At 38.9% G+C, this 13,581-nt stretch overlaps 1 protein-coding gene across 4 annotated transcripts in view; it reads right to left on the reverse strand.

The window, feature by feature from the left end:
* Window positions 1–11,870, reverse strand: part of LOC135260434 (CUB and sushi domain-containing protein 3-like) — a 325,294-nt gene extending 313,424 nt beyond the window's left edge. For all 4 annotated transcript variants that reach the window (XM_064345673.1, XM_064345666.1, XM_064345659.1 and 1 more), the window contains exon 1: window positions 11,590–11,870. In XM_064345673.1, coding sequence (XP_064201743.1) covers window positions 11,590–11,767 — 178 coding nt within the window. In that variant the 5' untranslated portion in view covers window positions 11,768–11,870. The remainder of the gene's footprint in view (window positions 1–11,589) is intronic.
* Between the last annotated feature and the right edge of the window lie 1,711 nt (window positions 11,871–13,581).

The following is a 13,581-nucleotide window of genomic DNA, read 5'->3' on the forward strand; positions in this document are numbered from 1 at the left end:
CTTCTAGTGCTGCTAACATTTGCTTCTTGCTGCTGCCATAATAATAATAATAATAATATCATCATCATCATCATCATAATAATAATAATAATAATAATAATAATAATAATAAGCAAGCACCAGTTGGTGCTGGGCACTGACTCATTAAAAAGTAGCATGTCCTTTTCTAATCCTGGTGTCACCAGGATGCATCTACAGCGGTTAACTGGGATATTGATTTGGACTTCCTGATTGTTCAGGAAACAGCAGGTGCTCTATGCATAGTTTACTATCGCTATCACATAACGTTAGCATGGCCAACATCCGATCAAGGATCACAGCTAGGGTTCCAACTCTGTGCCAGATGGATATAGTCTGCTGATCATTCAGAAAATGGCAGGTGCTCTGCTACACACATAATTTTAGGGTTTGGTAATTGGATGACCTGCTGTCTGGGAGTTTCTGGTATTCCTTCTGTCTAGCAGGGGAGTTGTATCATGCAACCTGTTAGTAGGGCAGTAGATGCTGGTGGGTGCACTGTAGTACCTGAAGCTGATCCACTATGAGTCCAAAAGTGAGTTTAAAAGAGCTTTGAAAGAGAGTTTATTGACTGAGATGATCAATAATCCTGGTATAAGGAGACTGGTGGAGTCTGTAGAGCCAACTACTCTCAATCAACATACAACTCCCTGTTTGGCCAGGGGTTCTATCCCTCAACATGGCACTATGTACAGTGATCCACATCTCTGCCACCATCCTAATGAACAACATGAAAGGAGCCTGGTATAACACTCCAGCCACAGAAGAAACCAGAAGTTTGAAGGTTCACTGCCATTGCATCTTTCAGTAAAAGAATAATGACAAATTACCATAGAAATATGTATAATGTGAGCTCGGTAAGCTAAATAAATAATGCTTTGCAGTACAATAATGAGCAAGAACACATGTTCATTAGTGAAGAATTAGAATGGCTAAAGCACATGAACTCAGTAGGGCATGAATAAACCACATGCAACCACAAGGTCAATACTTGGCCTTGCAGGAGTGCATGGACATGTTTTTGGCACCATCATTGTGAAATGTAATAAATTGCACATGGTTATTTTAGTACTTTTAGTACAAAACTTCATGAAGGTTTAATTATATGGCTTTAATGGTACTTTTGCTATGAAGACGTAAGCTACTTGTGTTAAACTAATTTAGACAATTTACAGTGAGACATGACAGTGCCAGTTACTGTTAATACATGCACATGTTTTTAGTTGTTAAAAAGCTTAAACAAGAACAAAATCTCACTTTTCAGTAAATGACCACATTACCTGTATAGGGCCATTCAAATTTAATTAATAAGCAACAGCTTATATTTTCAGAAGAGTGAGGCCAGGTACAAGCATAAAGATTTTACGTTTAAAAAGTTAACCCCCTTTAAAATATGTATTTAGATTGCTGGCAGCCTCAAGACCTAGGAATAGCAATGGGTTCACATGGGTTCCCTCTGGGTACTCCAGTTTTCTCACAGTCCAAAGACATGCAGGTTAGGCTAACTGGAGACTCTAAATTGCCCATAGGTATGAGTGTGTCAGTGAATGGTGAGTGAATGCCCTCCGATAGATTAGCAGCCTGTCCACGGTGTATTCCATATACTGTATATGCATATATACATACACACTCACACACACGCACATATATAGTACTGTGCAAAAGTCATAGGCACCCCAGATTTTTAAATATAATATATAGTATATATTTGTATTCTGCATTAGTGTGTCAGTAGAAAAGAGCAAATTTGAGATTTCCAAACATAAATTTTCCAAAAAATGAAATTTTACAGATACATTTTTGTATTTTGCTAAATAAAGTAATATTTTAAGTAATAGACTACTTTTCAGATAAAAACTTGATCAAGGGTCTCTGGGATTACCTGGAGAGCCAGAAGCAAGCGAAACAGCCAAAATCTGCAGAAGAACTGTGGCAAGTTCTCCAAAATGCTTGGAACAACCTATCAGCTGATTTTCTTACAAAACTGCAGGACAGTGTACTTAAGAGAATTGATGTAGTTTTAAAGGCGAAGGGTGGTCGCACCAAAAATTGATTTTATTTAGTTTTTAACTATTTACTGCTCTTTATATTATTTTTTTGATATTTGTAACCTTTCATTTCATTATTTTTTTACAGGTACCCAAGACTTTTGTACAGTACAGTACATATATATTAAAACAGTACAGTGCGAAGAAGAATAATGCTAAGCTCAAATACAGGGGAAATTATTCAAGCTGGATGTTCAGGCAGCACTGAAAAAAGTACATGCCGGGTATACGTTAGCCTGTCCATATCAAAGTGATCATTATGACAATAATAATTAGTGACAATTGAATTATTAATTTAATTTTATTAAGATTTATAACAATTGAATTATTAATTCAATTTTTGTTGTACAGCGCTGTTCAGAAAGACATTGTCACAAAGAAAGTTTATTAGACTCTGAGTCATCATTTCAGCAAAACCTACAGTAATGGTGAAATATGGATCACCACAGACAGCACTGCAGCCCCAGCAGCCCTCTCCTCAGCCTTCTCCTCCCATATTCCCTGGCCGTCTGGCAGGGGAGGTGGAGCTGGTCTGCTTGTTTCCTCCTCCAGGATATCAACTGCTCTTTCCCTTTCTCACCTCTCCAGCTCTTCATTTGAATTCCATGCCCTAACCGTTACTAACTCTACCAACTGTTTATAGTGGGAATAGGCTGAAAACTTTTTTAATGTTGAACTTAATGTCTGAAGGTCATATCATGATTGCAGAGGGTAAAAAAAAAAAAAAAAAAAACAGGTTTTACAGTTATGTCCAATTGAAAAATGGATACATATATTCTCATACTATATCTATCATTGTAGGTACAGTGTAATGTCATTGATTTTAAGGCTACTTAATGAAAAGTAGGATCAAAAAAGCTAACAAATTCAAGCCATGTCAAAAAAATTTTTCAAATGTTCTGTTGTTTTTTATGTTTTGTTTTTTAAACTACTGAGGATTACACAGGAACAACAATACTGTAACAATACTTTATTTTTTTATTTTGATCTTGTAATATTATTCCATGTTATATAAATGAAATGAAGGCTGCTGGGTGGCTCATTTTGTTAAGGCACCAGGCAGAGGTGAAAGGATGAGCCCCATGGTCTTGGATCTAATTCAGGGCACGCCATTGCCGACTGTGGCCAGTAGCTCTATAACGTGATGTGCAATTGGCAATTACATCGGCCAGGGTATGGCAGGGTTCAGTCAGTTAGGGGTCCATGTTTTATTGCTCTTTAGCTATCCGCGCTGATCAATCGGATGCCTGTGGACTGCATGTCAAAGCCGTATATGAATGCTATTCATTTGACTCCGCTCTATGCAAGTTTAGCTCTATTCTGTGATGGGAAAACAAGCAGCTTAGTTGGCAACACCACGTATTTCAGAGGAGAACCACAGATGTCTAAACTCTCAAATCAGCAGTGGGCTTTGTGCATTAACATGGGATGCACCTGAAGATAATATGAAATTCCAAATTAGGGTGGGAATTGGACAGTCACACATGTTCAGCCACACACAAATTTATATTAAAAATGTATCATTTATATTATTAAAATAAAAATTAAGACATTGGTTATTTGAATTATTCAAACTGAGAATTATATAAGCATTTCATCCATTTAATGGACGAATAAAACTGCAACAAGCTACATAAACAGTTAACTGACTCAGTACTAATGACTAATTTGTTTAGTAGATTTCATTGTGAACGGTGGGTAGTTCAAAGTTTTACATATTTATGGAAGTGATTCTGGATAAGCACTTTGTAATAGTGTGCAGTACAGTAGCAAGCAGTGTCTTCCTTTTGTAAGGCAGTGCAACCAATCTACACCATAATGCCATCCACTAGACCAAAGGTCACTTCCGGAGAGGTATGGCCGACTGGCCTTGATCTTATAACGAAATGGTACATCAGTCAATAATCCACATGTAATAAACTTGTGAAACCACAGCCAGCCAAAACAGAAGTACTGATTCTCCACACAAGCAAGGGTAAATAGGAGTCTTCCAGCAGTGTGCTCACGTATATATGCACAGTAAAATGATTAGTGTTAAATCGACTCTGATAGTGTCCATTTGATCCCTCTCATACAAACTCTGTTTGAGTTAAGTTAACACTAAATATTTTGCTGCGTGTACTGTATTTGTGCAAATGTATGCAGTTTTGACAGGAAATTGGCAGAATGGTGATAAACTGATCCTGGATTGGTTGTGGGAACAACCTTGGAGCATCAGTTACAGGCCTGGACATCAGTTTTAATAAGATATCAAGTTAGCATGGCAAGGAAAGAAAAACAGGGATTAAAATAAATTAGTCTTTCACCATTGACACAAACTATTTTACATATTTGTTCCATTTACAACATTGTAATTGTTGCTGGTAGGGCAAAACTTGTGATAATACTGTTAAGTACAGTGTGGCTACATGAACATGTTCTTTTCAGAAAGGCACAGGATTTACCAACAGCAATTCTAACCTTAACCACTGTGCTAATGATCAAAACTAATTTAGTGTTGGTGTATAGAAGAACTCTACATCACCTTTACCCAGGGGATATTCATTTTTCATAAGTATGTCTGGCCATGTATGTAATTAGCCCTAAATAATGAGTAATTATGACAATGCCTGTTTCTCTAACAAGCAGAAGTAGGGATCTGTTGCGGTGTCCCCTATGTCAGGTCACCGACCTGTCTACTTTTGACAATTCCTGTTTCTCAGAGAAAATTGGTTTGTGGTCTCAAGGTCAAAACTCCAGATGTAGGATACATTTACCTGACCTTTAGACTTTATATTTATACCAGTCTCTATTACATTATGGTGTCCCCTTAGTAAGTCAACTCTGTTCATAAAAGAGAGATCAGGGCATTATTCTTGTGGTGAGACCTTTCTGGATTGTAGGTCATTTTTTGTTCTGAATAGCTGCAATAATTTGCTGACAAAATCCTATGCTAATGAACTGCATGCATTGTCTAACATGAAAGCAGTGCGGCAGGACAGTCATTTCACCAGGAACATGGATCAATATCAGACCAGACAGTGACTACCCAGGCATGTAAAACGGTGTGTGCGCACATGTGTGTGTGTGAACCTGCACGTCCGTGAGAATCTGTGTGTGGGCATGTGCCTGCTCGCACATGCTGGTGTGTGTGTGCATGCGTGTGTGTGTGTGCATGCATACATGCATGATTGTATGTGCGTGTGAAAGAGATGAGAGAAAAGCGCTACATAACCAGCAGAAACACTTGACATTTTAAAGAGAGTTTGAAAATCCCTCTGGTAATGCAATAATCCATCTGTGCTGGGGACTGGCAAGAGAAAAGAAAATGAATCAGTCTTAAGTGGACTTTTCACTGCAAGACTGACACTACATTCTGCAGCCCTGTTATATTATTTATTATACAATACATTCTCATGGAAGATACCCTTTACTCAGAACAAGGTGCATATTACCCATGTATAGAGCCTATTCCAGGTAGGGAACTTGCTCAAGGGTACAAGAGCGGTGTCCCACATGGGAATCGATTGTGTAACCCTGTGGTTACAAGCTCCTCAAGTACTTCTACAGGTGCCTCCACTGGTCTGCATTACTTCACACTATCTTGTGAAATATGAGGTTTTCACAACAGTGAATTAAAATAATGCGCCACAGAAACAGGTTCCTCAAGGAAGTTCCCATTTGAGGAGGAGCTTGTGTTGCATTTGAGATTGTTTCTTTTGGTTTTATTTATCGAACAAAATGTTATTATTATTTATTCACTTGGTAGAGACCCTCATGGAACTCAACTTATAGTTTGCTTATAAGTCACTGCTATATGATGAGTGCTGCCACCATACACATATACACATTCCTGTCTTCAGCATAGGTCAATTATTGATCATAAAATAATTCTATACAAGACCGTCAGCTTCTCTGTCATCACAAAACAAACAACATGTTTAGGTTTATGATCATTATTACAACACACTACACTCCACGGGATGATGCAGACAAACAACAGACTGATTCAGTATTTTCACCCCACCGTCACGGTGTAGCATGCCAATTTCTGACCAAAAAATAAAACTAACAATTCAATAAAAAAGTACCACGAATGCCTCACCAATGTGAAATAATTTGTCTTCTGAAACAGTAAGAACATATCAAATTTAGTTTCTCACAGGATATTAAGAGATTCTTAAGATTCAAGACCCAAGGAAATTGGTGCGCTCTTGAACCATTACCCTCCCCACTCCAACCATCCATATCAGCAGCTTCAATTATAACATCGTCTTCCCCTGTGACCCCCAGCTGATCTGGCATCTGTGACCCTTTATGCATCACTCAAATTCTCTGGAGTTAAATGGATTGTTGTGTCCAGCAAGGGGCTCTTGATAGCTTGGGGAAAACGCTTATTTGTTGTCTCATACGCAGGTACTTCCATCAACATAATTACAGTATTATGTGTCTCATCCTCCCCACCCCCATCTCTTCCCAAAAGCAGCCACCTGAAGCCTAAGCCTTCCATTTCCTTCTGATTGAACGCTGCAGGACAGGGAGACCTGAATTCATGTGTGAGCGTGATAATAATGTAATCTGAATGGCCCAGTGGGGTATTGGACTGGATGCAGATAGCAGCTGATTGCTTCTTTCTCTCAGTGGTGAATCATTTCTTAAAGGAAGAAGTAAGCTTTGCTGGTAGACTGGTTCTCCATGTCATCCCTGGTTGAATGCTCCCTCCAACAGCTTCACAACAAGAAATAGCCTAACTAATCCATTCTCTATACCAACATACCACAATCAGTGCAAACCTGCTCACATCTAGAAACTATGAAAGCTTTAATTTTACATATAAATTAATTTGACGTGTTCAGAAAATATGCATGCTTTGAAACACAGTACAACTACTCAGAAAGTCAACAATATGATAAAACACCAATAGTATTTTTGCAGATATAGACCACTGAGAAGCTAATGAAATTCATCAACAAAGCATGGGTACTAGTATAAAGCACACCTCAGAATCTTCTGTACAATTCAGCTGTGCATAAGTTTGTCTGATTTTCTTTAATGTGTAGGGTACACACTCTTCTGCAGATATCCAACATAAATACTGCCTGAAAAAGTATAGACCCAAACTGGATTAGCTCCAGATTGGCCCTTTCCCAGTTTCCCAGTTTTGGTCTGTGTGAATAAGCTTGTAAAGCAATGTGTCATTGTGTCTTAACAAGGGATTTCATGGGGCTGTGATCAATGCTTCTGAGGTGGCATTGCTTTCGTGTGGTCAAAACATTAAATATGGCAGGACCAACTAGATATCGAGCTTCTGAAGACCTCCACACTCATAGCCAGCGCACATGTAATGAGACAGGCAGCTCAGAAAATCCTGTGTGCTACATAAGAGAACAAAAGCAATCTGTAGCCATCTCTCCAGATTATACTAGTGAAATCTTGATTGAGAATTCTGGTCTCTAAAATGTCACCTTTGCAAGTGGCAAGAGCCCCAGTGAGACTTAAACTAAACTAATGGACCTCAGCCTGAGTCCTGCAAATAACTCAGTTCTGTATGTTTGATGACATTCAGAGTCAGGTCTATCACCATCTCTTAAGGTGTCTACACATCAAGCTAATTACCTAACACTAGCCAAAATGGGCAATTATAGGGGACCTATCATTTCCTACAGTACAAGACGAGCCAGAACACACTGGTTCAATGACCCTTGCCTGAATTTGCTTTTTTATCTGTGTGAAAGAACTAAAAAAACACAAGTGGTAGAGATCTTGTCTGCACTGTATCTTTGAAATCCAGAAAAAATTGCTTATATCACAGTAAAGGTGTATGTACATTTTGAGAAACTAGCAAAAGAGCTAGATTTTGAATTAAAAAAGATAAAACAAAGAAAAACGTTCCACCCCCATTTTCAACTATCCCTTCAAAGCCCCTCCCTTCAAATATCCCTTCAAAGACAGCACACACGCTGTCTTACATCTGAGTACTGGAGAGAGAGCTGTGACACCTTCTATTCAGTTGAATATGGACAATTTCAAATAAATCGATGTTTATGTCATCTTATTTTTCCTTTCGTAATCTGTACGTCTTAATAACAAATTCAGAGTAAAAATATAGTTCTGAAGCCTTTAAACATAAGATGACAGCACTGGAGTTTTGCATCGTTTGGAAGCTAACTTCTTTAGCCAGCTTGTCACCAGTCACACAATCACTTTGACTGCTTTCGCGGCTGCAAGCTAATGGGCTTCAGATCATGAAAGCCAAGACATTTTTTGTATAAAATCAGATGAGGTCCTGATTTTAAAACAGTTTTACAAATACAAAATTTGACATAAAGACATAGTTTTAAACATAAGATGACAAGCTAGCACCAGAGTTTCATTAGACTACTATAGCTATACTATACAATAGAGACCTATAGCTACTGCCATTTGTCACCAGTCACACGTAGTGACTTTATGTCTTGGCTTTCATGATCTGTATGTCTCAATGTCATATTCAGCATGAAATATAGTTTTAAATCTTTTAAACGGAAGATGACAAGGTAGTGCCAAAGTTTTGCGTCATTTGTTAGTCTAGCTTTAACACCATCTCTGCAGTTAAGTTAGCTACCTCTGCTCTACTCTTATCTGTGTAGCCCCGCCCACCCTGCCTGCTCTCAGTACATAAAGTCACTGTCATGCTCATGGAACCAGCTCGAGAGGATGCATGCTTTATGACATGACACATTATCCTGCTGGATGTACAGTACCATTTTAAAAAGGGTAGACTGTGGCCATAAAGGGATCCGCAATGTCAGCAACAATACTTATGTATTGTGTGCATTTAAATGATTCGCATTAAAGACAGTTGCTTGTCTTGGCCTAATGTGTGCAAAGAAAACATTCACCATACCATTACACCCCCACCACCAGCCTGCACCATTCACGCAAGGCAGGATAAATCCATGGATTCATTCTGTTTATGCCAAATCCTAACCCTACCATTTGCATGTCACTGCAGAAATTGAGATTAGTCAGACCAGGCAATGTCTTTTCCAAATTTCATTCAGTTTTTCTGATCATGTGCCCACTGTAGCCTCAACCTCCTGCCCTTATCTGGCAAGAGTGGAAGCGGGTATGTTCTTCTGCAGCTGTAGCCCATCTGCTTCAAAGTTCGATGCGTTGTGCATTTAGCAATGCCTTTCTGAACACACTGTTGTAAACAGCTGTAATTTGAATATGTGTAGCCTTTCTGTAAGGTTAACCAAATCTGCCCATCCTCCTCTTACCTCTCTTATTAACAAGTTGTTTTCGCCCACAGGATCACTGCTCACTGGATGTTTTTTGTTTATTGTACCATTCTCTTTAAACTCTAGAGACTGAAGTGTGTGAAAATCCCACGAAGGCGGCTGTTTCTGAGAAACTGGAACCTACAACAACTAAACCTCTTCACCATATCTGCATGTTTTATATGAGCAGGTGTTTCTAATAAGGTGGCCACTAAGTATATGTGTGTGCGTATGTATGTGTGTGTATATATATATATATATATATATATATATATATATATATTCAGCAGTATTGCCATGTATTAGGGTATTGAAAGATTGTACATGAAACAATTGTTGTTGTGTACTAGTGTATTAAAAGATCATCAAAGCTCATTACTCTGGTCTCTGCTTCTTTGTTACATGGTACCTGTCCATTGCTGATCTACAAGAAGAATGAGAATACAGCTCTGGTCTACAGTCGTTCTGGTCATATTACCTATATGGATTATACATATGGATTTAATCTTGATTTTTAATTTTCCTCAGCATCAGCTATCTCCCATTTGGCAACCACAAAACAACCATGACTCTAAATAGTTGATTTTTCTTCCAGACAAAAACAAAATAAAAATACATTTTTCAATTTAGCACAACTTATTTCTGTCATATGATGATGACCAGAATATGTGCTGCTTCAATTAGATTATCAGTTCTTTCTGCACCGTCATCAAGCATCGAGTAACCATCGATCAAGAATGGGATTATTACATATGAATCCTGTGATTTATACCACCAATAATAATAATACAGTTAAAAGCACATTTTGAACAAATCTGGATTTTTTAATAGACCTGCGTTTATACATTATACCCATACACCAAGAAGTTGTAGCAGACTTCATTGACATGAGTACTGATGGTGAAAATGTAAAATGTCGTAGCCTATATTTTATCTATATCGCTACCGCGGGCGTGTAGACTTCGTGTGCCAGGGCCAAAAAAAAAACGCTGCTTTGATTAACCCATATACAGTACGATGTAAGCTTTACATACCAGGACTCTCCCAGGTCATTATGAAATCGTAACACCTCACTCCTACATATGCTTAAATTCGTGCATGCCGTGGGATCGAGATATGATGCTTGTGCACCATTACCAGCCAGCTGCAAGCATAACAAGTACTGAATTTCTTTGCAAGCGAACGTGCACCCACTCTAAATTTGTCCAATCGCCAGCCTTAGGTTTTAAAAGCAGCATCTCCGACATTCCACTAGTGTGTGAGCGTGCCAGTCTGTGCGTGCGTGCGTGCGCGCGTGCGTAGGCGCGCGCGGCGAGCGTAATAATAAAAAGTGCTTAAAGACTAAATACATTACTTTGATCATTAATGAGTGCACCGGTTATATTCACCTTATTAAATGTATAAAAGACAGACATATTTGAAACAAGCACTTAGGCTTCCTCGAGCCCCCTTGTCCTAATCTTTCAGTGCAACAGTTATAACGATGATATCGTTGCGCATAGGAGCACCTGCAATAGTGACAATAGGCAAATGTTCTGTTATTCGAGATGACGTTACTCTGTATGATAGGCAATCTATTGGTTTTTTTCTTCCTTTTTTATTTCATACCACAGTCTAACAGTCGTTTTTTGCTAGTTTACTCGCGTTAACTCAAATACAGATGTAAACATCAATGTATTGTCCATAGAATGCTACTGTCCATGTTTTGTACGTTTTCAACTCTGCGTTTTAAATAAATAAATAAATAAATAGATACATTTCAGGTGAGAAATTTCACAGCGTAAACCGCTCCATAGACGAAGAGGGTTCGAAGAACCAATTCCGTAAAATGGTTCGGATCATACCTTTCATTTAAATCAGTCTCTTTAATTTAAAGTAACCGTCTCCACTGTTAAGAAATCAATATACTCCAGCAGTGCGACTCGGAAAGCTTTGCAAATGCTAATTGGGTGAAACTTTAATTGGGTAAAAATCTCGAAGCAACAAAAACAAAAACCCAAATTTCATTAGGTCGTCTTCTCAAACAGCCCGCTAGTTACTAGGCATATGAAGCAGGTCACGTATTCGCTTGAGCATACTGCGAGAATATTTATTACTGAGCCTCTGTTCAATGCCTGCATTGAACGCCAAGGCTTCCAAGTAAATGCATTGCCTGAACTCCGGTTTATTATTTTAGATTTTAAGCACATTGTTTTCTTATGATACGAAACGAATAGTACCGTGTTTCATGAATAGCCTACGTTTTTTTATGCGGACAATAATATTAAGGACCGAATACATACCTTGCACACAAGAGAACGTCATGAAAAAGATGAGATTCCAAAATACAACTCCTGTTTTAAGTCTCATTTTCTTATCTTGATAGAAGTCCGCAGGTGAACGATTAATACATCCTTTATTGAAAATGTCTTTTAATTCCGCCGTCCTGGCGAAATATCCCTCTTTATTGATGGCTTTCATAATCACATCTAGCTATTTATTTATTTTCTTGGTATTCCTCGCCCGGGCGCAGTATGGTTGCCGTCGAGCCGGCTGCGCGGTCACGGCTCGAAGTGTGCAGTGCTTGTGGGATACCACGGCAACCTTGAAGAGGACTCAACCATCTCGTCAACGGGGGCAAAAAGGCTCAGCTCTACTCCTGCTAGTCCTGCTTATCTCCATTTACACCCCTTTCGCTCTCCTTTACCTGACAAATACTTCCTTTTTAACGTGAATACGCCATTATTTAAATAGGACCAGATTAGTAGACTATCAACAGTCACAGAAACTCAAGTAGACCTATAACTGGACACAAAATACAGCAGGTTAAGTATAATGTAATGCCTACATCGAGTTCGGTTGGTGTTCTACAATAAGTATAAGCACGTCCACGTACGTTTCCGTGCCTTTGTAAAAAAAAAATGTTCTTCACCAAATGCACAGGCTAAAGACTAAACTTAAATGTAATGCCAAGCAAACGAATTCGTAGTAGCAGAATGATCACGTCAACATTAGACTTTATTATGGTGGATTCCTCAAGTCTGTTTAGATTAGAAATCCGCACCGAACATTATGGGACAAAAGATATGCTTTCCTTCAGCATACCATCAACCATTCCGTTTATCCACTTCTTATTTGCCCATCGGAGTTTTATTTTTATTTTTTTTAAACAAAGGTTCATTAGATCCGCGTGGATCTGGTTTCATTGGTGATAATAAACTTTACAGCTGTCTCCAGTTGAACCACAGAAGGTCCACGTCTGCCATCTACAGGTTGCCGGCACATAATCGAACAGCACACAGTAGGCTACAGTGAAATAGCCTACGCAAGTAGCCGCACACCCATATCACCCACCCACCAGCGTACGCACACACACACGCACAACTACAAGTATAGAGGCAGAGCCAGCGAGAGAGAGAGACAGAGAGACAGAGAGAGAGAGAGAGCATAGTTGCCAGGTCTGCCAACTCCAGTTGTGCAGACTTCATTACGTTTCTTACCCTCCGGCAACAAAGGCGTTTGTTTGCTAGATCAGACAGGGCCACTTGAATCCTGGTACTGCATTGTCCATTGTACCCTACACAGAGGGAAGCGGAGCCGATATCATGTGACTGACAAAATATCGTTTTCTAATAAAACATCATTACCAAGGCGAACCATGACTCTGACGATCCCAAAATTATTCGGAAACCTCTGCACACAACGTATATATATACTTCACTATTTGTGCATGCACCACTTGAAACTGCAATGAAAGCTAAATGTGCTATGCATTGACCAAATGTATGGATTTTCTGTTCTTCCATTCTTTATGTTTATTTAATTTATCTGTCCAACGATCCGTATACATTAATCGATTTTGGGGGGGGTTATTTTCCGCTTTTCAGCTAAATAGACACATACATTGTTAGTACGATGCGCGACCACTTCGAAAGGACAATATGAGATGCAGTAACAGTAAAACGGTTCAGTGTTCAGCACTCCCCTCTTTGTGGGACTGTCCAAGGTTCTGAATTCGCAAAGATGGCCCCACATTGGTTGTTGAAAAGACACAGAATTAACTGGGACGTCATCAATTCGGGATTCCAAAGCATGCATCGTGTCGAAATTTCCGGAATGTTATATTTCTGTTTTATAATTTGCAGTCGGCTGAGGTAATGCTTATTTTTTGGATTCTTAGCCTAAATTTACCAGAAAATTCACAATTACTGCTTGCAGACTTAAATTGGGCGCATAAATGCCAAATAAAGTAATGAATCAAAGAAATAAGAAGGTTCCGCACCCCAAAAGATGCC

This window comes from Anguilla rostrata, chromosome 1 (assembly GCF_018555375.3).
Source record: "Anguilla rostrata isolate EN2019 chromosome 1, ASM1855537v3, whole genome shotgun sequence".
Lineage (NCBI taxonomy): Eukaryota > Metazoa > Chordata > Actinopteri > Anguilliformes > Anguillidae > Anguilla > Anguilla rostrata.